This window comes from Porites lutea, chromosome 14 (genome assembly GCF_958299795.1).
Source record: "Porites lutea chromosome 14, jaPorLute2.1, whole genome shotgun sequence".
Lineage (NCBI taxonomy): Eukaryota > Metazoa > Cnidaria > Anthozoa > Scleractinia > Poritidae > Porites > Porites lutea.
Window position 1 is genome coordinate 22063488 of NC_133214.1, and position 26498 is coordinate 22089985.

Below are 26498 nucleotides of genomic sequence, written 5' to 3' on the forward strand. Positions count from 1 at the left end.
CCCATGTATACCCTGTATACCCTGTATACCCTGTATACCATGTATACCCTGTATACTCATGTATACCCATGTATACCCAGTATACCTTGTATACCCTGTATACCCATGTATACCCTGTATACCCTGTATACCCAGTATACCTTGTATACCCTGTATACCCATGTATACCCTGTATACTCTGTATACCCAGTATACCTTGTATACCCTGTATACCCATGTATACCCTGTATACCCTGTATACCCAGTATACCTTGTATACCCTGTATACCCATGTATACCCATGTATACCCTGTATACCCAGTATACCTTGTATACCCTGTATACCCATGTATACCCATGTATACCCTGTATACCCAGTATACCTTGTATACCCTGTATACCCATGTATACCCTGTATACCCTGTATTCCCATGTATACCCTGTATACCCAGTATACCTTGTATACCCTGTATACCCATGTATACCCTGTATACCCTGTATACCCATGTATACCCATGTATACCCTGTATACCCAGTATACCTTGTATACCCTGTATACCCATGTATACCCTGTATACCCTGTATTCCCATGTATACCCTGTATACCCGGTATACCTTGTATACCCTGTATACCCATGTATACCTTGTATACCCTGTATACCCATATATACCCTGTATACCCTCTATACCCAAGAACTCCCTGTATACCCTGTATACCCATGTATACCTTCTATACCCTCTATACCTATGTATACCCTGTATACCCTGTATACCCATGTATACCCTGTATACCCAGTATACCTTGTATACCCTGTATACCCATGTATACCCTGTATACCCTGTATACCCAGTATACCTTGTATACCCTGTATACCCATGTATACCCTGTATACCCTGTATACCCATGTATACCCTGTATACCCAGTATACCTTATATACCCTGTATACCCATGTGTACCCAGTATACCTTGTATACGTTGTATACCCATGTATACCCTGTATACCCTGTATACCCTGTATACCATGTATACCCTGTATACTCATGTATACCCATGTATACCCAGTATACCTTGTATACCCTGTATACCCATGTATACCCTGTATACCCTGTATACCCAGTATACCTTGTATACCCTGTATACCCATGTATACCCATGTATACCCTGTATACCGAGTATACCTTGTATACCCTGTATACCCATGTATACCTTGTATACCCTGTATACCTTGTATACCCTGTATTCCCATGTATACCCTGTATACCCGGTATACCTTGTATACCCTGTATACCCATGTATACCTTGTATACCCTGTATTCCCATATATACCCTGTATACCCTCTATACCCAAGAACTCCCTCTATACCCTGTATACCCATGTATACCCTGTATACCCTGTATACCCATGTATACCTTCTATACCCTCTATACCTATGTATACCCTGTATACCCTGTATACCCATGTATACCCTGTATACCCATGTATACCTTGTATACCCTGTATACCCATGTACTCCCTGTATACCCTGTATACCCATGTATACCCTGTATACCCATGTATACCTATGTACTCCCTGTATACCCATGTACTCCCTGTATACCCTGTACACCCTGTATACCCATGTACTCCCTTTATACCCTGGATACCCATGTATACCCTGTATACCCATGTATACCTTGTATACCCTGTATACCCATGCATACCTTGTATACCCTGTATACCCATATATACCCTGTATACCCTCTATACCCAAGAACTCCCTGTATACCCTGTATACCCATGTATACCTTCTATACCCTCTATACCTATGTATACCCTGTATACCCTGTATACCCATGTATACCCTGTATACCCAGTATACCTTGTATACCCTGTATACCCATGTATACCCTGTATACCCTGTATACCCAGTATACCTTGTATACCCTGTATACCCATGTATACCCTGTATACCCTGTATACCCATGCATACCCTGTATACCCAGTATACCTTATATACCCTGTATACCCATGTGTACCCAGTATACCTTGTATACGTTGTATACCCATGTATACCCTGTATACCCTGTATACCCTGTATACCATGTATACCCTGTATACTCATGTATACCCATGTATACCCAGTATACCTTGTATACCCTGTATACCCATGTATACCCTGTATACCCTGTATACCCGGTATACCTTGTATACCCTGTATACCCATGTATACCCTGTATACTCTGTATACCTAGTATACCTTGTATACCCTGTATACCCATGTATACCCTGTATACCCTGTATACCCAGTATACCTTGTATACCCTGTATACCCATGTATACCTTGTATACCCTGTATACCTTGTATACCCTGTATACCCATGTATACCCTGTATACCCTGTATTCCCATGTATACCCTGTATACCCGGTATACCTTGTATACCCTGTATACCCATGTATACCTTGTATACCCTGTATTCCCATATATACCCTGTATACCCTCTATACCCAAGAACTCCCTGTATTCCCTGTATACCCATGTATACCCTGTATACCCTGTATACCCATGTATACCTTCTATACCCTCTATACCTATGTATACCCTGTATACCCTGTATACCCATGTATACCCTGTATACCCATGTATACCTTGTATACCCTGTATACCCATGTACTCCCTGTATACCCTGTATACCCATGTATACCCTGTATACCCATGTATACCCATGTACTCCCTGTATACCCATGTACTCCCTGTATACCCTGTACACCCTGTATACCCATGTACTCCCTTTATACCCTGGATACCCATGTATACCCTGTATACCCATGTATACCTTGTATACCCTGTATACCCATGTACTCCCTGTATACCCTGTATACCCATGTATACCCTGTATACCCCATATTCCCCTGCATACCCTGTATACCTTGTATACCTGGTATACCCTTTATTCCCATGTATACCCTGCATACCCTGAATACGCGGTATACCTTGTATACCCTGTATACCCATGTATACGTTGTATACCCTGTACCAATATATACCCCGTTTAACCTGTATACCCAAGTACTCCCTGTATACCTATGTATACCCTGTTTACCCTGTATACCTTGTATACCCATGTATACCTTGTATACCCTGTATACCCATGTATACCCTCTATACCCTGTATACCCAGTATACCTTGTATACCCTGTATACCCATGTATACTCTGTATACCCTGTATACCCATGTATACCTTGTATACCCTGTATACCCATGTATACCTTGTATACCCTTGATACCCATGTATACCCTGTATACCCTGTATACCCGGTATACCTTGTATACCCTGTATACCCTGTATACCCTGTATACTCCTGTATACCTTGTATACCCTGGATACCCATATATACCTTGTATACCCTGTATACCCATGTATACCTTGTATACCCTGTATACCCTGTATACGGAGGTACTCCCTGTATAACCTGTATATTCATGCACACTCTGTATACCCTGTATAGCATTGTATACTATCAGTCAGTTATATCTGGTTAAATACAGGATTTACAATTCTTTCGACATATTTGCTAGTATTTGACTGTCAGGGGAAAGGAAACTATCCATATCAAGAGGTAGATTATTAGCTATCTGTGAAAGCTCCATAAGTTGTATTTGCCAGTTAACGGAAGAGCGTTTTGAAGTCAGTCGGTTACGTTTTTCTAAAAAGAGGATGTAACATGGCAAGACCAAAAAAGATGAATTAACGTCTTTGAGGAATTGTTGCAAAAGGTATATTTGTTATTTTCCTTTCGTCTTATTTTAAGTCAGAAATTATTGGTTGGTATGCGCCTATGTAATAGTATAAATTGGAACTCTGTCAGTTTGGTGCTTTTTGTGCATCGTACTTTGCGCCATAAGATATGCAAGTTCACAGTTAAATGTTCCTTGTTCGTCTAAGTAGTTACAGTCTTGAAGTCATTTTAGTTGGCTTTTACGTGTGGTTAAACTTTTGGCTCTGGTCAGTTTTTGGTAAATTAATGGACCTGGCTTTTCTCTTTTAACAATTCAGTTTTCACTCAGTGTTTCAAAGTTATAGTCTCTTGTCTCAGCAGTATCGGTAATATTTTTGCGAATTCGTTTAACAGCTGATAGTAAACCGTAATAGCTGAACGGGCGTACTCTTAAATCATGTTTGGAGACAAAATCTTTGAGAGTGAGAAAATTATCGTTTCCTGATTGGAGGTGTTTAACTTTGGAGATACTTATTTCAAACCACTCTTTAAAAAAATAATGTTCATTATCTATCGTTATCAAAGAGTTGAACCACAGAACCTGTTCTTGAAAAGCGATATCAGAACTTACTTTGTCCACAAAGTTTATTTCTTTCCAATATTCCAGTTTTTCTTTATTTACAGGGTCCGTTGCCCTAATCTCTTTTATACTGTCAGAGACTTTAGGATTACCACGGAAAATGAGATCGCGCCCGTAGTTCTCCAGTTATAGATCAAAGATAAATTTCCATTTTCCGTTTTTAGTAGTGTCCAAGTACTTTTCAACCCATGTTGTTTTAAGAGATTTGTTGAGAGAGTAAATAGAGAATAATACATGGTCGCGCGGAGATATGGAATTTATCTTCGAGTGTTCACACTCCTTACATCCTCCTCCTCCATTCCTTACCCTGTAAGGAATGGTGAAATATGGGAAGAACTATAAAGCGAAACTATTTTCGACTTTGACTATTTTGCTAAACATGTCACAAAAATGGCTGTTCTTATTTTGAGTTGGCATACTGGGTCATAGTATGCATGACAAAGAACTCTAGCTCATTCATTCCAGGATCTTTGATTTTTTCGTCATTTTCTTTCAGTGAAAGTCTTGATTGTTTTGCTTTCACGGTATGTCTGTATTTTTTACTTCGCATTCGCGGTGTTGTACATTTTTTGTCTCAAGGAAGCCTTTGGTTTCCCCCACATTGTTTGCCTTGGCACCATCCACAACAACTGCATGCGCTCATACAGGTACCGTATTCGCTGATGCACTTGCACCTGCCTTTGTAGTTCCTTGACGCTTAGCTTTTGCTTTTGATTTCTATTTATTTTTTTTGCATCGACATGGTTTTCTTGGAGTTGAGATTAGCACTTTCTCCGTGGAAAGCGTGGACTGACTCTCGAGAGCATCGAGATTGCTGTTTGTTTCAGAAGTGAATTGCTCCTGCTGATCACGTTGGGAGATAATTAGCGCATCATAGTGTCCTAGACCACTTGCATTATACGCCAGGTAGACGACGTTTTAGGCTGGCACCATCCCTTCTGGATAAATTATCACAAAAGGAGTCAAAAAACTTGGATTTAAGACAAATAAAGGTATTTGAATAACGTTTGCGATTGCTAGAGGTATAAGATCGCCTAGCGGACCTGAAAACGCCCCCGATTGGATAAAACGATCTGCCTCCGAAAAAAAGTTTACATCACTGGGCAGAAATGACTAATTAAAAATCTACTCCTTCTCCCTTCAATTCTTGGACGACTTTAATCGTGAGAATGCTACCAATATCGTTGATGGATGTAGATGTGTCTCTTCCCACCTGTTCCGCAAGGTGCGACATGAACAGCGATTCATTATGTGCATTCAAGCTCACCATTTGTTGCAATTGCATTGCCACTACCATAAAAATGTCAAATCCCCAAGTCGAGGCTAGTTCAGTAAGCCTTTTTCTCTCACTTTTTGTTCGGTCTTCAGCTACAGTTTCATTTTCCATTAATACCTTTGTTTTTAACGGTCTAACATAAGTAACTATCTTCTTGAAATTGAATAGTTTTGGCCCCGTTTTTTCCTCAACGATCTTGCTCATTTTCCACCACTGTAAAGCGTCTCTAAGAATGACAAAGTTTTCGTCATCCGGCTTTAAACTGTTCTGCACGTTTTCACCATCACTACACGTAGAACTCTCGTCATTGCTATCGATTAATGATGTAAGACGGGTTTGTATGTGAGAAATACTCTATTGATATTGTTTTCAAATTTATTTTTTTATCTGTAGCATTTGTCATCACATGGAAATATATTTCGTGAACTTTGTTATTGGTCCCGTCAGGGGTTCTTCTCGTTTGCGGTACTCCTGTTAACAGAATCTTCTTTCTACTGTTTATGAGCATGTCTCCTATAGATGGTAAGTTTGCATCGCGTTTCCTGTTTGAGTTAAAAAGGGTTCTTTCAAAGTGAGTTCTTGCAAGATCTACTCCAATTCGGTTTGTTACTGTTGTTTTCTTCAGTCCTCGGTGAAGCCGTTCGTTTCGTGTTGTCCCACAACCTGGGGGGATGTGTGACAAACATCCCTTTCTAACGTGACATTCTATATTTTTTAGTTCTTTTCCAACACTTTTGCTGATAACGCGAGCGCCACTTGAATATCTTATACGAAACCCATTTTGTGATAAAGTTGTTTAGGTTGCGCAAACGAAATCTCTTCAGGTGCCGGAGTTGGAAGCTTTCTCTCGATGGTTTGATCTCTCTGATCCCCGAAGACCAGTGAGTAATCTTTGCAAACCTCTGCAAAGATATGAGAACGTTTTGACACCTTTTTTGTAATTCTTTGTATGGCGTGAAACAAATCCAACTTGACGGGGACGTTTGGGAAATATGACGTGAGCAGGTGGTGCCACTTGCAGCAATTGTCTATGTATATTCCTGACAGTTTCACACCTCGATTTTTGAAGTCTAACGAGAGAGCTTAAAAAAGAGGTTTTATCTCCTCAAAACTCTCTGACATAGCGAACGACCACGTTATTACTTGTTCTTTCTCGTTTGTCATACAGAAGAGTGATGTGTACTGCGTAATCCAGGCGCCGTTTTCTTTTCTTTCCAAGCCGATATTTGCAGCTGCCTTGAAGGTGTGGTCACAGCTAATCCATTTAGCATTTAACAAATTCATTGCCTCTGTAAAAAGGTGTTTTTTCTCATTAAAAGAAGCAACGTAAACGCTTCTTATCAAGTTGTCACCTGGCCAGGGAAAAAGGTTTCCAGGAACGTCAAAATTTAACCCCTCAGCTGACTGTGTGAATCCCAATTCTTTCGCTTGGTGCGCGTCATTTAGAAATTTGAGAAAACCTGTTTCTTAATGTTCTTTTGTACCTTTCTTTTATGAGCTCTTCAACAGCCGATATTGCTATATCCTCTATCTAATAAATCTTCAATTTCATTTGACAACCGCATAGTCATACCAGATCGGTGTGTGAGAACAAATGGCACGCACGTATAAACCTCTGAGGTGTCGTGGAAATAGCCTGCGGGTATATCGTGACCATGCTCACATTTATATACTTTGCTTACAAGCAGCACTGGACTTTCAACGTCGAACAACATTAGGGGGTTTGATCTGTCTTTTCTTGCATTATTCCATTCATTGACGCTTCCCCTTGATAGCAAAGAACATCTTCCATCTTCAGCGCACAAACGACAATACAATTTTCTTTTTTTGGCGCGAAAAGCCGGATGTTGTCCAAGAGGATCGAAAAGGATATAGGGAAGTAGAAAGTAAGCATCTGCGTCGTGTCTCCAATCGGGTCCTGTAATCGGCGGTGGTGATGGTATGACGACAGAAGGAAAGGCCACCATTTCTTCATTCGTTGATAAATCGTTTTCATATTCCACTGTTGGTTACATCAATATCTCTCTCTGCTTTTCTATCACCTCAAATCGCGTCACAAACGTCACAAATAGCACAAGAATGTTAATAGAAATTATTAACATTGAGATGTGCATGTTTGATTTGTGTTCCGTCTTTCTTACTTGATCGTCCTGGCCTACCCACGGTGTGATGCTAAAGGAAAATTTTACGTGAATGTACTTATGACGGTTCATTGATTTGTAGCCTAGGTATGTCCGCCCCCTCCTCTCCAACCAAAATCTCGCGCGGGCTTATTGAGTGTCACTGCGTTTCATCAGGTCAGCATATCTTCGCATACTAGTTCAATTCAAATGCCAAATTTATTATCCCTTAAATATGTAGCTTACATGACGGCATTTCAGGGGGGTTTTAAAAATTAACTGATTTCTTTCCAATATTAAATTCTTTACATAAAAGGTTTTATTTGCACATCAAGCATGATTTGTTTACTTAACGGTAGACAGGGTATACCGGGCACACACTGTATACAGTGTATACATGGGTATAAGGGGAGTACATAAGTATACATGGGTATACAGGGTATACAGGTTATACGGGGTATACTGGGTATACATGGAAATACAGGGTATACATGGGTATACAAGATATACAGGCTATACAGGGTATACATGGGTATACAGGGTATACAGGGAGTACATGGGTATACTTGGGTATAAAGGGTATACAGGGTATACATGGGTATACAGGGTATACAAGGAGTACAGGGAGTACATGGGTAAACAGGGTATACAGGGTTTACGAGGTATACAGGGTGTACAGGGTATACAAGGTATACAAGGTATACATGGGTATACAGGATATACATGGGTATACAGGGTATACAGGGTATACATGGGTATACAGGGTATACATCGGTATACAGGGTATACATGGGTGTACAGGGTATACAGGGTATACATGGGTATACAGGGTATACAGGGTATACATGGGTATACGGGGTATACAGGGAGTACATGGGTATACATGGGTATAAAGGGTATACAGGGTATACATGGGTATACAGGGTATACGAGGAGTACAGGGAGTACATGGGTATACAGGGTATACAGGGTTTACGAGGTATACAGGGTGTACAGGGTATACAAGGTATACAGGGTATACATGGGTATACAGGATATACATGGGTGTACGTGGTATACAGGGAGTACATGGGTATACCGGGAGTACATGGGTATACAGGGTATACATGGGTATACAGGGTATACAGGGTATACATGGGTATACAGGGTATACAAGGTATACATGGGTATACATGGGTATACAGGGTATACAGGGGTATACGGGGTATACAGAGTGTACAAGGTATACAGGGTATACATGGGTATACAGGGTATACAAGGTATACAGGGTATACATGGGTATACAGGGTATACATGGGTATACAGGGTATACATGGGTATACAGGGTATACATGGGTATACAGGGTATACAGGGTATACAAGGTATACATGTGTATACATGGTTTACAGGGTATACAAGGTATGTATGGGTATACATGGGTATACAGGGTATACAGGGTATACATGGGTATACAGGGTGTACAGAGTATACAAGGTATACAGAGTATACATGGGTATACAGGGTATACAAGGTATACAGGGTATACATGGGTATACAGGGTATACAGGGTATACATGGGTATACAGGGTATACTGGGTATACATAGGCATACAGGGTATACAGGATACACAGCATATACATAGGTATACAGGGTATACAAGGTATACAGGGTATACATGGGTATACAAGGTATACAGGGTATACATGGGTATACAGGGTATCCTGAGTATACATGGGTATAAAAGGTATACAGGGGTATACAGGTTATACACGGGTATACGGGGTATACAGGGTATACATGGGTATACAGGGTATACATCGGTATACAGGGTATACATGGTATACAGGGTATACATGGGTATACAGGGTATACTGGGTATACATGGGTATAAAAGGTATACAGGGGTATACAGGGTATACTGGGTATACATAGGTATACAGGGTATACAAGGTATACATGGGTATACATAGGTATACAGGGTATACATGGGTATACAGGGTATACATGAGTATACAGGGTATACAGGTTATACACGGGTATACAGGGTATACAGGGTATGCATGGGTATACAGGGAATACAGGGTATACAAGGTATACATGGGTATACAGGGGTATACAGGGGTATACAGGGTATACAGGGTAAACATGGGTATATAGGGTATACAGAGTATACAAGGTATACAGGGTATACATGGGTATACAGGGTATAGTGGGTATACATAGGATACAGGGTATACAGGATACACAGCATATACATGGGTATACAGGGTATACAAGGTATACAGGGTATACATGGGTATACAGGGTATACTGGGTATACATAGGTATACATAGGTATACAGGGGTATACAGTGTATACTGTGTATACATGGGTATACAGGGTATACAAGGTATACGTTGGTTTACATAGGTATACAGGGTATACAGGGTATACATGGGTATACAGGGTATACATGGTATACAGGGTATACATGGGTATACAGGGTATACATGGGTATACAGGGTATACTGGGTATACATGGGTATAAAAGGTATACAGGGGTATACAGGGTATACTGGGTATACATGGGTATACAGGGTATACAAGGTATACATGGGTATACATAGGTATACAGGGTATACATGGGTATATGGGGAATACAGGGTATACATGGGTATACAGGGTATACAAGGTATACCGGGTATACATGGGTATACAGGGTATACAAGGTATACGTGGGTATACATAGGTATACAGGGTATACATGGGTATACAGGGTATACAGGGAGATAAACAGTCTATTACTATTACATGAAGGATATATCTATTTGGCGTAAGCGTAACATGAAAGAATAACCAGATTAGGCGAGGAGCGCGGGCTCATTTTCCTAACAGCGGCTGGTAATCGAGCCTAAGTAGGTACTTTATGTATGATTATTATATAGTGTACCGAGACATCGAGCCTACAAAGCAACCAGCACAACTGAAAGTAAAGTATCCTACGAACAAATTGTTACAATCAATTCTTTTGTTGATATCGACTTCTGCCATGAGGGAATGTATGAATGAAAGGTTTCACAGAATGTCAAATTTCCTATCCCTAGTTATCTCAGCAACAACATAGACAATTTTCAACCGTTTATTTAACTTTTAAATTTTCAATTAACATTTTAACAGTTGGCCAGTCTCATCACAATCACCAAGGCAGCCAGAGTGCAAAGCTGAGTTTCCATCTATTCAAATGACATCCAACAATGTTACATTAAAAGTCAAAAGCGATTTCAGCAATAACTTAGAGTTAACGACTAGTCAATTTGAATGGCGACGTAAATATTTTCCATTTTAAGTTATTAAATACTGTTGGATGGGAAAAGTAAAGAACAATTTTTCAAATAGTTACAACAGTGTAGGAGACAGTAAGATCGTTTTTAAACGCTCTTAAAAAAGTACACGTTCTGGATTAGTATTTTCTCGCCTTTTTACAGATTGTTTACGACTGGATGAGCTTTGAAGTATCACGTTATCAACATCACCTTTACATTAGCAATTTAGAGTGGTTTTCGTTTGAGTGTCGTAAAACCAAAACCAAAGTAATTACTCGGGCCAATCACATAGGGACACAGACAATACATTGAACCAATCAAAACTCGAAGTAATTACACGTGGCTGACGCAAAGCGCGGGAAAATGCATGCGAGCGCGTCACAATTGGCTTTGGTTTTACTTCTGATTGGATGAAAAGGTGGCGCGAATCTTTTAAGCCAATCGCATCGTGTAGAAAGTGCAAAACCAATTACTTTTCGACACTCAAATGAAAACCGCTCTAATTATTAAATTCTTTACCATTTATTTTTAATTTGACTATATTTATGTAAAATACGAAAAGGGTTGGTTAGTTGTTAAATCTACCTACCCCTCCCCTTGAGCAAAATGCTAGGTTAGGGGAAGGGTAGGTGGGTAGTTTCTTAGAATCTTATCATCAATGTACAAGAAATAGTCATGTCCATGGATCTGCCATTCATATCCTAGCAATTCAAACAAAATATTGCAGTTTTGTCTCAAGAATTGTCAGGCCACATATATGCCAAGTAGTCCGTTTCGAAGTACCTATTTGACCACTTGCCGTAAGACAACAGATGCACCACTTAATCGCTCTAAGATCCATTGAACTGCACCTGTGTTGAGTAGTATCTGTAACGACAGATTTGAATTCAGTGACTTGGTCTGTAGTGCCAACGTTTGTCTCTTTGTTTCAGATTATTTCCATTATTACACTGTTGCGCGATCGCGATAAGCCAACCTTTTTTTTCTGAGTGCAAACTCTGTGGTATTTTTCACGTGTGATAAAAGCATATGCCACAGGACTCATAGCAATCGTTAATTTCCTGTCACGTGATAGAGTCTTCACAGCCAATAACACCACTCCACAGACCAACCAGTACCAACCAATACGCCAGTTATTGGTCTTTAAATGCAATGTCTTTCCTTTAAAACATGGATCACTATAAACGTTAATTTTCCAGGGGCAAACACTCACAAGAAAATAACGTAAGCTGATGGAGATGCTCTTCGTCTTTACTGCTGACGCGATTATATGTTACACTTTCTCTCTCCAAATATGAGATCACAGCCCACAACTTCCATGACACATGATGATGTTGCTAGCTGTTGTTTTGACACACCAATGGTGGAGTTCTGGTGCTGGCAACAGGAAATGATGCTCAGGAAAGAAACAGTTTAAAGCGAACCAGTTTTGGGATCTTTCCATCCCGACCGCTGACCTGAAAAAAGAGATCACTGTGCATTAAAAATGGCCTGAAACCTGAATCCATCAAAAGCCAACCGCGTTTCCACGAAATAAAAGACCCTGGGAACAAAGGTTGACTATAAACTCGAAAAGCTAAGCAGGCATGCGAACACAGGGACCCAAGGTAGCGACACGCACACAGATGGCTAAAGCAGACATTCCCCATAATATGCTTCCTGTTTGTTTGAGGACCCTTGAACTTAATGTTACAGTAATGGAACTCTGCTGGGGTGAATATGTTCTTCAGGCCTAGTTATTTTAAGCAAAGGCGTTTTTGAGCAACGCACGTCAGCCGGAAGTGGACTACTGCCCAAGTATGCAAAAAGCTCACTTCCGGTAGACGTACGTCGCTCAAAAACACCTTTGCTTAAGCTCCCTAGTACCAAAATCTTCTTACCATTAATTTTCCTTGAAAAATTAGCATCATGAGTCCATCCATAAGTTCGCTTCATGCACCCAGACTTCATTCTGGGGCTAGCAGTTACCATAGCAGTGCGACTACCCTGCCTCGATCCCAGGGGATGGTACAAATCCATTGCCATGTTGTAAGACAATGCAGCGGGAGAAGGTTGATACTTCATGTAAGGAGAGCGTCCTCGTCCTTTACCCTTGCGAGAATTTACAACAGCTGTCTGTGGTCCTTCTTGAATAGGACGCCCGTAAATATTTATATCATTTTGTTCAGTTTTTCCTGATGCAGAAGTTGGGGCAGCTTTTTTCGGTTTATCGGTTTTATTTATGGTTTTCTTTTTTTCAAACTTAGTTCTCACGTGTTTTCTCCATGCTAACTGTATCGTGAGAGCAGCGACTTCTTCACAGAGTTGTTCTTGTTCTTTTGTCACGTCACGCATCATCATATCGCGCTCTCTAAGTTCGCGTTTAATTGAGGTCCACTTCCTAAACCATCGCTGAATCGCTACCGCTGCATTCACTTTCGTGCGTATTAAATGAAGTCGTTCACGCTCTTTTCGTGCGAGCTCTGACTTGGAAAGACCGCTGTGCATTTTGGTCACTCTTGATTCAGAATGCTCGTTATCAATAAAATCACTTTCTGTAGCACTTTCTTGCAAAGAGCTTTTACTGCTGGAGAAGGAAAATCCTTCGTCCAGTTCCACATCTTCGTCCAGTAACACAGAAGAAACAATTTTCACCAGCTCGGAATTAGCTAGAGAACGCTTTCTAGACTCCTCTTCCCTTGGTAAAAGGGGTAAAGACGTCGAAATAGTTTTTTCCTCGTTTAATCCTTGTGATAAATAATCGACTGTTCTTTCAGTCGTGATATTTTGTGCAACGTCTCTTCTTGGCAGCTGGGACTCTAAAACCAAGAGATCTACCTGAGACTGTCTTTGCTCTTCACTTGAAGACAAACTTTCTCTCCTCTGTTGTTCCTGCTCCAGAATGACTTCGTGGCTTCTCGAGCTATCGATGGCAGAGTTTTCTATTTCTCTGACAAGGAGGGAACAGTGTAATAAAGCACGTTAATACATACATTTTTTACCAAAAGAATAACATAAGCTTGCCGTAAACGTTACGATTCTACTCCATACCAATGTAAGTCAACATCTAACCGACACACCAATTTATGATATCAATACTTTTTCCATATGGCTGTTACCGAAAATTTGTAGAAAATAGCATTTTTTTCGGAACATGGAACCGAACCAGTTTGCAAGAAGTAACCTAGAACTCCTGGGATCACTTTAAGTTCTTATTGATCCATTACGGTGATTTATTTATCGTTATCAGCCTTTTTAATTGGGTACTTTAAAACAAAAGCTATTTTTGTCCAATCACGACAGATATAGACCATCTAAAGAACCAATCAGAATTCAAGGCCAAGCGCGAGAAGGCGCGTGAAGGCTCGTCACCACTGTTTTCGTCTTGCATTTGATTGGCTGAAATTGGCGCGAGATTTTGCTAATCCCAAATTGTACAGATGCAAACCAGAGCAACTACTACACGTATACCAGGTGAAATTTACTCCGGGCTTTATAAGCAAATAATAAGGAAAACATACCTTGGAGACACACCACGAGAAGTCTGGTTATCATACAAGTCCGGAGTCTTTCTTTGGCCCGCCACACTGGCACGTTTCCTGACCTTTTTAACCCGTTCGTGTTTTACGAACAGGTCTTTCCGGACTAAAAACCCTTTGCGCACTCGATGACCGCGCCAGCATTTCTGAATAGTAGTTGAAGCAATATCCTCGATTCCATTTATAGTTAAGGCTCCTTGCTCGATCATATACTGTTCAAAAGAACAAAAGGTCAACAATCTCTATAAATACTTCATGGAAAACAATGGGCAATAGGGCAAAGAAAGTTTTACAGCAACACCGAATTACTATTACCATTATGAGATTATGAGATTACCATTATGTTATTTTCATCGAAATTTGGGGTTTTTCAGTGCAAATGGTCAATGCTAACTGCTACCCTTTGTCTATTTTATTGATACATAAAGTTTTTCCGTTGTTACCTGAGCAACATCTTGATGGTCACCAATTATGGCGTAATCAAGAGGCGTCAATCTGAATTCAAAACAGATTCATCAATTAGTTTCTGTGAAAACCCAAGAGATATTATAAAAATCTCTGACTTTCTCATACTGATATTTTCTTAAACTGCATGCAAGTGCCTCTACCTTGTACAGGTGGAATTTACAAAAGCTATACATCCATCACCACTCTACAGCCTGGTATTAATGTCCACCACCTATCAGTACCCCCCTCAGTAAAAGACAGACAATGGATTATTCTTCAGTAGTACCCGACCGTCTCCACCCTAGCAGTGATTTAACCTACCTGTCAGTGTGTCCCTCAGTAAAGTTAGGAAATGCTTTGTTCCTAAGAAGCAGTTTAACAGCTTCCAAATGTCCCGATGCACAGCTCCGGTGTAAAGCTGTAATGCCGTCTTTGTCTTGATGATCCACATACGCACCATGCTCTATTAAAACTGTCATGAACTTAACAAATCCACCATGAGCTGCGCATTGCAACGGAGTACGGCTATAAACAAAACAAATTCACCAGTTAAAAAACCGTAGATTGTAGACAGTAGAAAGGCAGGGACAAACTCTAAGTGTCCGGTGTATTCTGGAGGTACTCGTGTCTAGAAGGGTCTAGTAAGAAGGGGATGACAGCAAGACACGGCCCACTACAAAGTATACCCAAATCAGAAGGAGACATAATTTATCCTTTTCTTTCTTTTGCCTTTTCCTGTGTTTACAGTACCACAACAGAATCCTGAGTCCCGCCGAATCCCTCGGTTTCTGGAACCTTCCGATTTTTCCCAGTCAAACACTGTAATTTAAACCGAATGTTTTAAACCTCCAGATAATCTAAGGTTCGAAAAACAGGCATTCCACGGTAATATCTTCGGTCAGTGTAGTATTTATCTAGCCTAGTCTCTGTACGGCGACTTCCCTGGCCTTCTCGGTCAATGCATTTCACATAGGCCGCGCCCAATGATGAGGCCTAAGGACAAGGCAAGTATTCATTTTTGTGTATGCTGATCAGTACTATGTAATTTATTTCATGCAATTCCAACAACTGTAAACTGAAAGGAAGAAGTGAAAATCAATTGCAAAGGAAACACGTGTCAAACTCACTTCATTTTATCTCTGCTGTCTGCAGCTAAACCCTGTTCCACTAAAGCGAGGCAGATCGGGGCGTGACCACCAAGCGCAGCCCAATGAAGCGGTGATCGACCGTCTAAGTCTTCAAGGTCTATTGCCGCCCCATCTGTGATAAATAGTAAGATTCAAAGGTTATTAGCATCAAACTTAAAAGAGGTCTCCCCTACCCACCCCTTGAAGGTGTTTACAACACATGGCTAGTGTGGCAGAGAAAATTTCCGAGACAAATAACGTACATTTAATATGCAAACTCCCCGACGAAGTCAATTGGGGGAGGGGTGAGGAAAAGCAAAATGTACAACACTAAAACAAACGTTTGTTAATGAAACAGACTGAAAAGTCCCACTTCCCTCCCCAGGATTTCCTTAGCCTTTAATTGTGGGAGGAGCCAAGAAAAGCATAAATGTGCAACACTAAAACTACTATTTTTAAACAAACGCTTGTTAATGAAACAGACTGAAAAGAATCACTCACTTAGAATCAAATTGTGGACAACTTCGGTGTGCCCCATTTCGCATGCGCGGAAGAGGGGTGTGTGCTGTAACCTGTCCACAGCATTAACGTAGGCTCCAAATTCAACAAGCAGCTCCACGCAATCCACGCGACCAGAATACGCAGCTGCGTGAAGCGCGGTACCATCTGTATTGTCCTTTGTGTGTACATCAAGATCGTGGTCTAGCATCGTCTCTAACGCCATTTCACTTCCTGAAAGAAAAGTCACCACTTTAGTTATACGCACGTCAAGTTGCGTGTTGCCATGTTCTATGAACTTAAAGGTCAAGCTCTTAAAAAGAATTTCGGCATTTACTAAACAACTATAAGCAATTCGTCACTTTAGAAACGGGAGAAGAACTGGGAACGAAATGTTCCCCGCAATTGATTCTGGGATCGTTACTGGGGAAGCGCCAGTCAGCTATTGGCCAATTTTTTCCCTAACCCTAGTAACAGTCCCAGAGGCCTTTGCGAAAGTTAACTCGACCCAGTTTCCTTCTCTTATTAAGTTGCACGTGAAACTGGATTGGTGTTGTATCGAATTGCATCATGGGAGTGTACTGGAGACACTGCCGCTTCTTTCATTGGCTATTGCGAGGTTGCGGAGGAAACTGGTTAAAAATTTGTCCACCAAAACACGACCCCTAGTAGACCCCCAGTGCAATTCTACCCAGTCACAAGCACACTCCAAATGGCCGATAGAATTGATTGAAATAACAAAATAACTGCTTGGAACAGTAAAAGAGTAGAAGGGCAAAGACTTAGAAATGTGGTAACGCCAAAGAAAAAGTTTCACTCAAGTTGTATGAAGGTGTGACTTACGATGCTCGGGAGTGATCAATGTTTGCTATGAAGCGATGATTTTGTCAATAAACGGAGCTGTTGAAAGCTTGTAGCCAGCAGCATTGAAAATAACGTGACCTAGCCTTCCAATCCCATCACACGGTTCAGTGGAATTTTCTAAGCTTTGGACAGAAAAGAATAAAACACACCTTTTCCAGCAGCCCACATGAGTGCAGTTCTGCCTTCTTTATCGGGGATATCCTCTATATTATCAAATGACAAAAACACCTCTACAGTCTCACTGAAGTTACCCTGAGCCGCGTAATGAAGTGCGGTGGCTCCATTGTCATCTGCGGCAGTGAAGTCTGCTCCTTTATCCAGCAATAATTTCACCAGCTGAGAGTTGCCTGAGGATAAACAGATAAACTCAATGTCTGTTTTATTCCCGCGATGATTGTTGGGGCATTTTTGGTGAAAAACCTCAAGAAATGATACATAAGACTTGGGGTCTATGCTACACGGGACAAGGCCATTTTTTTGGGGAAAAATAAAACTATCTGTGTAACCACTTTACCCTGCGACAAATTTTCCGTTAAGCTTGTCCATGGAAATGTATAAAGAAGTTCACATTTTGAATCCCGGCCCCCACGATAAAACAACCAATCAGAACCGTAGCTATGAAATTTCCCGCGTAAAAAGACGTAACGCACACGTCACAAGGTGACCAACACGGGAAACAAACTTGGGCGTTGCCGCTTTTACCTTGGTTAAAGTACCACGGGCGCAAATTTCCCAAATTAATTTGAAGGCAACAAACCTAATACGGCCGCCCAGTGTAGTGGTGAACGTTTCATGTTGTCTTGAACGGACACTTGACACTTCCCAACAGCCAGTAACGCCCTTACCGCCGCTTCATTATGTTGAGCTACAGCTAAATGAAGAGCTGTTCTACCCTCGCTGTCTTGGTGGTTAATTATGTCAAAATTTGCATCCTTAAAGCGAAAAAAAATTACATCATTATACAAGTAAGACTAGGTAGAAAATAAGACAAGATTTCTGCACAGCCCCATACAATCTTTATGCATACACGTTTCGACTCTATTCGTATAAACTGTTTGTGACAACTACTGTTGGATAGCTGCATGCAAAATAACGCATGGGAGGCCTGTACCCTTATTTGTTTTGAGTTTCCGTATTATAAAAACATTGTTCAGATTATCTTCCTTAAAGATCTCAAAGATTTCCGGGATTGTTCACAAACGATAACTGTGACAAGAGAGCACAATCTTCAGACAACATTTGATAACATAAGTTAACTGAAAGATTTCTTAAAATCTGACCTGTTACAAACAAGCTCTAGTACAATGCACTAAATTCTTGATTTAATTCAGAGACACTGGTCAAGTAAAAACAGGAAAGTGGTTTGCTTCTAACTTGGACGTGTCAAAGGCCCAGAATACCCATCCTTTTTCCTGTTAGCTTCAGATAGTCTCAGTTCAACTCTTTAACTCTACAGTTACTGTTCATTCCACGTTATTAGGCTTAGTAATGTCTACATATTTTATTTACCAGAATGAGTTTCAAAACAGCAGGATCAGGATTTGTTGCTGCCCAGTGAAGCGGGGTTCTCTCTATTAAAATACAGAGAAAAGTACTCAATTAGATCTCATAGACAATGTCCGCCGTTTGAAGACAGTTACTGCTGACAGTTAGCTGCCCAAGATAGAGTTGGATAAAAGAGCCATGTTGGGTGCCCTGTGCTCTACAAGTTAAGGCAACCCAACCCGTTTAAACAACCACCTCTTTATTACAAGCACATTCTTTAGGTTATTGGCAGGGACCAACTTTTAGTGTCTGTTTTAGAGAGTTGGTTGTCTTTAAGGGGTGCCCCCTTTTTTGTCAGCGAAATTAATCAACTGTAAGTACCTACATCAATACAAAAACATACAGAGATAGAGTATACAGCAATGCTGCTCCCTCATTATGGAGTAATTTTCTCTTCCCAGGAACATCACTTCCACAGTAACTATAAAGGTCTTTCAACGTATTAAATCTCCAGACTTACTTGTTTACAGTATCATACCGTCGACTTTTTTGAAAATTTTAACCCTTACCCTAACCCTAACCCAGGGGTCCGGACCCCTAGCAACCATGACTGGTGGGAGGAGGCATTTGCCACAAAAACGTTAAACAGTCCTTTCTGAACCAAAATTTGGACCCCCCCAATAAAAAAATCCTGGATCCGCCCCTGCGGTTCCAAAGGAGTCTATCTTAGACAGAGTTGACTGTATGAGCTTTGGAAATTTGATCCCATTATACTAACTTTCTTTGTCAGTGAGTGTGACATCAGCACCAGCTTTCAGCAGCAACTTGACATGTTCGGTATTGCCAAACGATGCACTCCAGTGAAGTGATGTCATCCGTTCATTATCAAGTACATCTGCTTCACCTTTAGGGACTTGCTTCAATAACAAACTCAGACACTGTAATGTAAAATAACGAAAATGCCAATATCAGATAGTTTAGACAAAAATAATGGATAATGTCATGAATAAAATTAATAAACTACTTCCTGTTTACAATCATCGTCATCAAGCAGAGGAGACAAGTCAACGGGCAGAGAAGTTACGGTAGCCAAAAACTCATTTCCATGTTTTTAACTCGAAGAAGGAATAATATATATTTTTTAATGTACAAATACGTGTAATTTCCACGACTTTTGTAAGCCAACAGCAGCCAAAATACTCAAATTTCAATTCTCATAAATTTCTGTACAAATGTTTTACAGTCAAAATTGGTGTACCTATTTTTATATAGCTAACTAATGCTCACAATTTCTTGAGACATACGTGAGGTTTACATACAGTGTAATATTGGGGAGCTTAAGCAAAGGTGTTTTTGAGCTACTCATGTCAACCAGAAGTGAGATCTTTTTCATTTTAAAATATATTGGCAATACCAAAATTGTATTTCTATTATTTATTGTCTCTTTCTTATTATAGAAATGATTTGTCCAAAAATTTGGGTAAAAATACAGCTCAAGAATGAAAAAAGTCCACTTCCGGTTGACATGCGTCGTTTAAAAGCGTCTTTGCTCAAGTTGACTATTAACTGATACTAAACTGTACAACTGAATGGGAAGGAAAGTACAAACCTTAGAAGACTGATGGCTGGTAGAAAAGTGAAGTGGGGTTCTGTAACAAAATAAAAGAAAATAGAATTGCCTGTCAAAAACAATAACAAACATCCAAGATAGACTGACAACCACCAGTAAACTTAATCTTTATTTAACAACTTTGTGAATACATTCAACTAGATTTCCATTCCCCTGTGGTCACATGGGATTTGAAACAACATAAAGTTTCCATGACTTATGTCATATTTTTATTAAAGGTCATTTTTGTTTTTGTTTTTAACTTGCTCTTTCTGATCAGTACAAGATTCTGGGAAAAGTCACCACCTTCACCTACCCATCCCCTCACCCACACTTTGCCCTAAGCAAGATGTCAAAGTTTTGGGGGGATTAGGGGAGGGGTCGGTGGGCAGTTTCCCAGAAAAAAGAACTTGTAACTTGCCTTCCTTTGCTATCTTTTACTTTCCAGTTTGCTCCCTTAGCTAACAACAGCTTCACACATTTCAGGTTTCCCTGTCAGCAGAAAATATCAATAAATGAGGCCCTGCTAGGATAACATTTGACAAGCAATATGGCCTTGATAAAATATGTTGTTCTTAATATTTCTGATAAAGGGGGAATTTCAGTTCTAGAGCAGTTGGTAGGTTGATACCTGGTAAGCTGCCCAGTGCAGGGGAGTCCTGCCGTCCATGTCACATGAGCTGACCTAAAGGAAAGTATGAGTTTTAAGAGAAAAAAAGACTGCATTTAAAAAAGGGCACAAAAAATCTCTCTTTAATACTAGATGAATAATATTATTATTCATCCAGTATTAAAGAGATATTTTTTTGGCCAGTTTCTTCATGAAGGGATGACATGTATGCTGTAAGTTATGAACTGCACTTTTGCTTTGATCAATGATGTTTATATATTTGGACTAAGTGAGCAATGTACATGCCATAAAGTAAATTTGAAGAATATGGTTTTAAGCCAAGATCTCTTTCTCTTTCTGTGAGCCAGAAAATTTAGAAATAGGCATGTATTCAACCTGCTGAAAATCTGAAATGAGTGAATGTAACCTTACTCTTAAAAAGATCAATGGGAGATTTACATCAATCATAAGTCAAGAAAATTCTCTTACATTGGCTCCAGCTTTAAGAAGTGTCTCGGCACAATCAAGTCTGTCTCCTAACACACTGTACACCTAATAAAACAACGGATTGGCTATGCTGTTTAACAAACCATGGAATTTCAAATGATAGTACAAGTATACTGATCACTTAATAGTGATTTGCTTTGTACAGAAAATTTACCCTGCGGGGTGAAATATGTACGACAATGTACATACTAGTGTTGGGAATCAGCAGAGATTTCATAATCAATCATCGGAAATAATCGGATTGACTCACCTTATCAGTCACAATTTATAATCAGAAAAAATCTCACTATAAGAATTCCATTGATTATTTTTCACCTCAAGTCAAAGTAAAATTAATGTTGGGTAACACAAACGTTTTGAGTTTTTAACTGTGGACCACTGAGCTCAGTACTTTTTCTGTGCTTTCAGCTGATCAAATTCTCTAATTATGAAACTATTAAAAAGACAGCACAAAATTTTTTTAAAATCTTTATTTGCCAACAAGAAATTTTTTAACTTTTTTCCCATGATGATCAATTGAACATCTTCCCTAATCAATTATCAGATCTTGTAATGTACTACATAAAAACATACATACAATCAACTGGCATAACACCTAATCTAATGCAAGAGGGAATAACCTCAACTCCAATATATTTAACAAGAGGAAGTACACGTATGTTCACATAAACTGGAAATGTGATTATTGTAACCAGCTTTAACCCATTTTAAAGACGAAAGTTCATTAAAACTTTTTAAAATCACTTTTGACTATAGTTAATGTACAGAGTCTTACCAGTGGAGTGCGGCCAAATTGATCTCCTTTGTTAAGAAATTGTCTTTCATCTTAAAGTGAAAAAGTGAAATACATTAAACATCAAAGGACATCTTTAATCTTAAGCACCTATCAGAACAGCCGACCATTCTAGCTTTCTTTGGAAAGTACATCAGCAACTCATTGCACAAGTACAATGTACAATGTTGCACAACTGATGACTTCTAAATTCAAAATTACATTGTCCATTAGTAGCATATTTAAGGATTATATATAAAACATGAAAGAAAAGTAAAGAGCAGGAAAATGTTAACAAATATAATTATACTGGTGTGCAGAGCAATGCTTTTTATGATATACAAGAGTACATGTAATTTATATCACTTTATAATAAGCAAATCCATTGTGTACTTAGCACATAAGTGTATGTTAAAACCCTTTAAAAGTTCATTTAATGCCATTAGCAAAGTTATCTTTTATACCCCGCAAATAATTTCTTTAACTTTCTTTTTCAACTTTGTTTGGTACTCAGAATTTTTTTTGGAGAACCTGAACTTTGAAGTTCATGAAAATGATCAAGATAATATTATATGACTGTGTTCTTTTTACTCACCTTCACGTAACAATCTTCGAAGAAGGGCTTTATTTCCGTTTACAGCGGCTGCATGCAAAGGGGTTGGTAATGCACCTAAAATAAAAAATACGAAATAACATTTTAGCACACTATCCTACATTGACCACTAAGTGAATAAGATACTAGGTAAAATATTTTAACTAAATAAAGTTGAACAATATTGATATCAGTAGTTCGCATCTGAGACTTTTACTGGTTCAAATTATAATTTAGAAATATTGCTTCTTCTTTTTTTCCATTTTTTGTGGTGAAAGGAAAATCAAGGGGTCAACCATTGACAAATTTGATGCAAATATTAATTTTATTTTATTATGTAACTTCACATTCATCAAATGAAAGCATTACAGTGGAACATTGATATAACAAGCCTCTGTATAACAAAGTCCTCCATATAGTGAAAAATTTTCTTCACCCCAGTAATAGTAAAATATATGAAAATAAACCTATATTTTATGAAACCACATTTTGCCAGTCGCTTGAACCCTTGTAATATAGAGTTTCCACTGTACACTGTATCTTGGTAAATGCTCCCAGTCAAAGTAAACCTTATTAAACCAAATCAAACTCTGAGTGCTCAGGGTAATTTTAATTTTATATAAAATATTGAATGTAAAATTTGAATAATACCCAAGATACAAATGTACATTAAATAGTTCTATGCAAGAGGGCTGCTAAGGTTTCCTTTGAATGGCCGCACTAGAGAATTCAATTTGCAAACTCAAAAGTTCAAAAAATATAACATTACAAGTGTTTCATATAGCATATAAAGTGTAAGTAAATGACTCTGAAAGTGAAATAGTAAAAAAGGCAAACAATGAATAATTTTTTTCACATTTAAAGCTTCTATTACCATCTTGCGATGACCCAGACTGTGTAATACCGTGGCCATCTGGACTTGAGCAAAAATTTTCTTCAACCTTTTTTAAACAAAAGTAATATTATCATTACATGTTCAGTTTGACAGCTTTTTGATTTTCACTTTCTTCAGCAAGGAGAGTTGTAACCGCTAGCCTCAACACCCTTTAATCTAAAATTTAACTATTTTCAAAGAAAAACATATTGTCTAATACTTGGCGTTAAACCAAGATGTCGTAGAGTACTAAGTAACAAGTAACTAGAAAATAAACAGTTTCTTAAAGTGATATAAACTGTATACCATCTTAATTATCATTTAAACTAAAATAAAAAAGACTGATAAGTACATGTACACTTGATAGTTGAATCCTGTGATTTTAACCTCCTGAGAAAAAGGAAATTGCTTTTAAAAATAGGAGTAATCAAAGGTAAAGTAACTTGAGGTGGAAAAGGGAAATGAGGTTAGAATCAAGTATCTGGATTATGTATAATCACTACAGGTTCAAAAATTAAAACAGGATTCTTTTTATATCAACAATTTGTAATACTGTAAGGTGATAAGTTATGTTACCATTAGATACATTGTACATAAGAAACTCTCTCCGTCACTCTCAGTTCTTCAAGGATGCATTTTGCAATGTTGCCTCTTGAATTCACTTCAATTCCTCTGTTTCAACATATATCACTCATTAATGTGCAGATTCCAGATTTTTCAAACAAAGAGGATGTGTCCAAGATTTAACTGTATAAAGTTACTAACTTTTGCTTGATTTTATGATGTGCAAAGCTTTTAGTTTTCTACTGATGGTAAATTTAATGATTGTCTCACTTCACTCTGGAAGGAAAATTCTCTATTACAGCTGTCATATCCAATTTTCTGGCAGTATTTTGTCATTCTGACATAAATGATAATATCACTTTAAGCACAAAATGAGCATCACATTTGAAATTCTCATTAAAAAGAGTAGATACAGCAGGTGTCCAGAGATAAAAGCTTTCAGTAAATATGAGAGTACAGGAACATGTACATTCTGAACATCCACTTTTGATTTTGAAATTTACACCTATAACGTGGTCCTAACTAATAGGGTATAGCAGTGATGCCATCAAGGAGATTACAAGCAAAGAGCCAGACAGCTGCCCTTCAGACGAGCAAGCTCTGTTTCAATCTGCCACCAAATCAACGTCTTTGTGCTTGTCTATGGGCAGAATTATGTGTGTGCAGTTTTCCACCCCACTATAATATTTCTTGTCATACGTTTATGGAATAATAAAAGGATATAGGAAAATTACTAACAAAAAGACACCAATATAATGCAGAAAAGTTATAATTCAAGATGCTTCTAAGTAATAAAAAGGTACATATTTTTCCAGATTTCAGCTTTACGCATGGGTATATGTGCCTATATGAACACTACACTCCTGTAAAAGAAACTTCTCTGGTGGTAGTTCAGTTTTTTATTCTACAACACAAAATTATGATTTTCTTGAGAGTTTCAGTCTTGACAACTACTGGTTGTCAAAGAGTCAAGTTTGCATGAGAGGAAATAAAATGAGCACTCTGTCAATACATTACACAAAAGTATATTGTTAGTGAACTGTGTGTGATAAAAGGAATTCATTTATGACAAGCCTGAAAAACTATTGTCCAGCTGACACTCAATGCTGGAGCAAGAGCAAATAGCTGCCATAAATAAAATAACAAGGGATTTGACGCTTTGATGGCAATAAAGATACTTCTTCATTACAATGCTTGCAACAACCAATATATCTCCACATATTTGGACAAAAATTTTGTCAAAAATATGCAGCCTTCTACGGGCCTCTTTTGCGTATAATTTGGACACGACAAAAATCACACGCAAGCAAATATGGACACCATAGCAGTCAACGATCATTAACGAATATCCTGTTTACATTTTGTTTCGTCAGAAATCACATATCAACCTCTGATTGAAACTGGACTAAAGTCTTCAATACAAAATAGATCACGTCCACTGCAACAAGATCAAAGTTATGCACCATGTTTACGTGCCTCTTTTCAGAATATTCTCCCACGATTCTCACGTAGATCTTGGGATTAGTTTTAAATCTGAATTCTTTCAAGGGACATAATTTCGTACTAAAACTAAACTTAGTTATTAAATGATGTGAGCGTACGTTTTACAAGATGTCTTGAACTAAAATTATCATTAAAATATCATACTCACATATGCACTATCTCCGGAAGACATCAGTGTTGATTTAAAAGTTTCTCGGATCTATTTCTCTTTGTACAATAAACGTATATCGTTTCACGACTATATGCATCCCTGAAGTCGAAAACAAGCTGTTGGCACAGATGTACCTTTGCCATTATACAAGATCAGCTGAAGCTTTCAATAAATCGACACCAAATTCACATATTTACATGAAGAAGTTTTCTATAACAGAAAGATTTCCTGCCATGGCAACGAAGACATAAAGCAATTTCCAGAATTTGTCGGTAAAACACTCGTAGTTTCTTACCAATTAAAAAACTCAAATTGAAATTCAATCAATATTACATTAATATTTTTCTCGACCGATTGTTCGGATGAAGTCAAATGAC

General features: G+C 38.8%; 1 protein-coding gene across 1 annotated transcript; it reads right to left on the reverse strand.

Annotated features, from left to right (window-relative positions):
- Positions 1-10687: 10687 nt before the first annotated feature.
- Positions 10688-26392, reverse strand: LOC140924235 (uncharacterized). Its single transcript, XM_073374265.1, has 19 exons — positions 26119-26392; positions 23904-23970; positions 23033-23107; positions 22441-22490; positions 21648-21710; positions 21180-21233; positions 20970-21040; positions 20549-20588; positions 19718-19877; positions 18964-19025; positions 18212-18386; positions 17604-17801; positions 16594-16824; positions 16093-16225; positions 15287-15490; positions 14962-15013; positions 14501-14730; positions 12881-13929; positions 10688-12457 (listed from the first exon to the last, which is right to left on the reverse strand). The coding sequence occupies exons 1-19, from the start codon at positions 26140-26142 to the stop codon at positions 12414-12416; spliced, it is 2982 nt and encodes a 993-aa protein (XP_073230366.1). The 5' UTR covers positions 26143-26392; the 3' UTR covers positions 10688-12413.
- Positions 26393-26498: the final 106 nt, after the last annotated feature.

Bases quoted from the DNA above. Each gene is read 5' to 3' on its own strand.
- LOC140924235 (XM_073374265.1), bottom strand. From the start codon at position 26,142: ATGTCTTCCGGAGATAGTGCATAT. The intron at 16,226-16,593 runs GTGAGTGATTCT...TATTTATCACAG, and splicing joins TGTCCACAATTTGATTCTAA to ATGGGGCGGCAATAGACCTT. The intron at 14,731-14,961 runs GTAACAACGGAA...TCTTTTGAACAG, and splicing joins ACCATCAAGATGTTGCTCAG to TATATGATCGAGCAAGGAGC.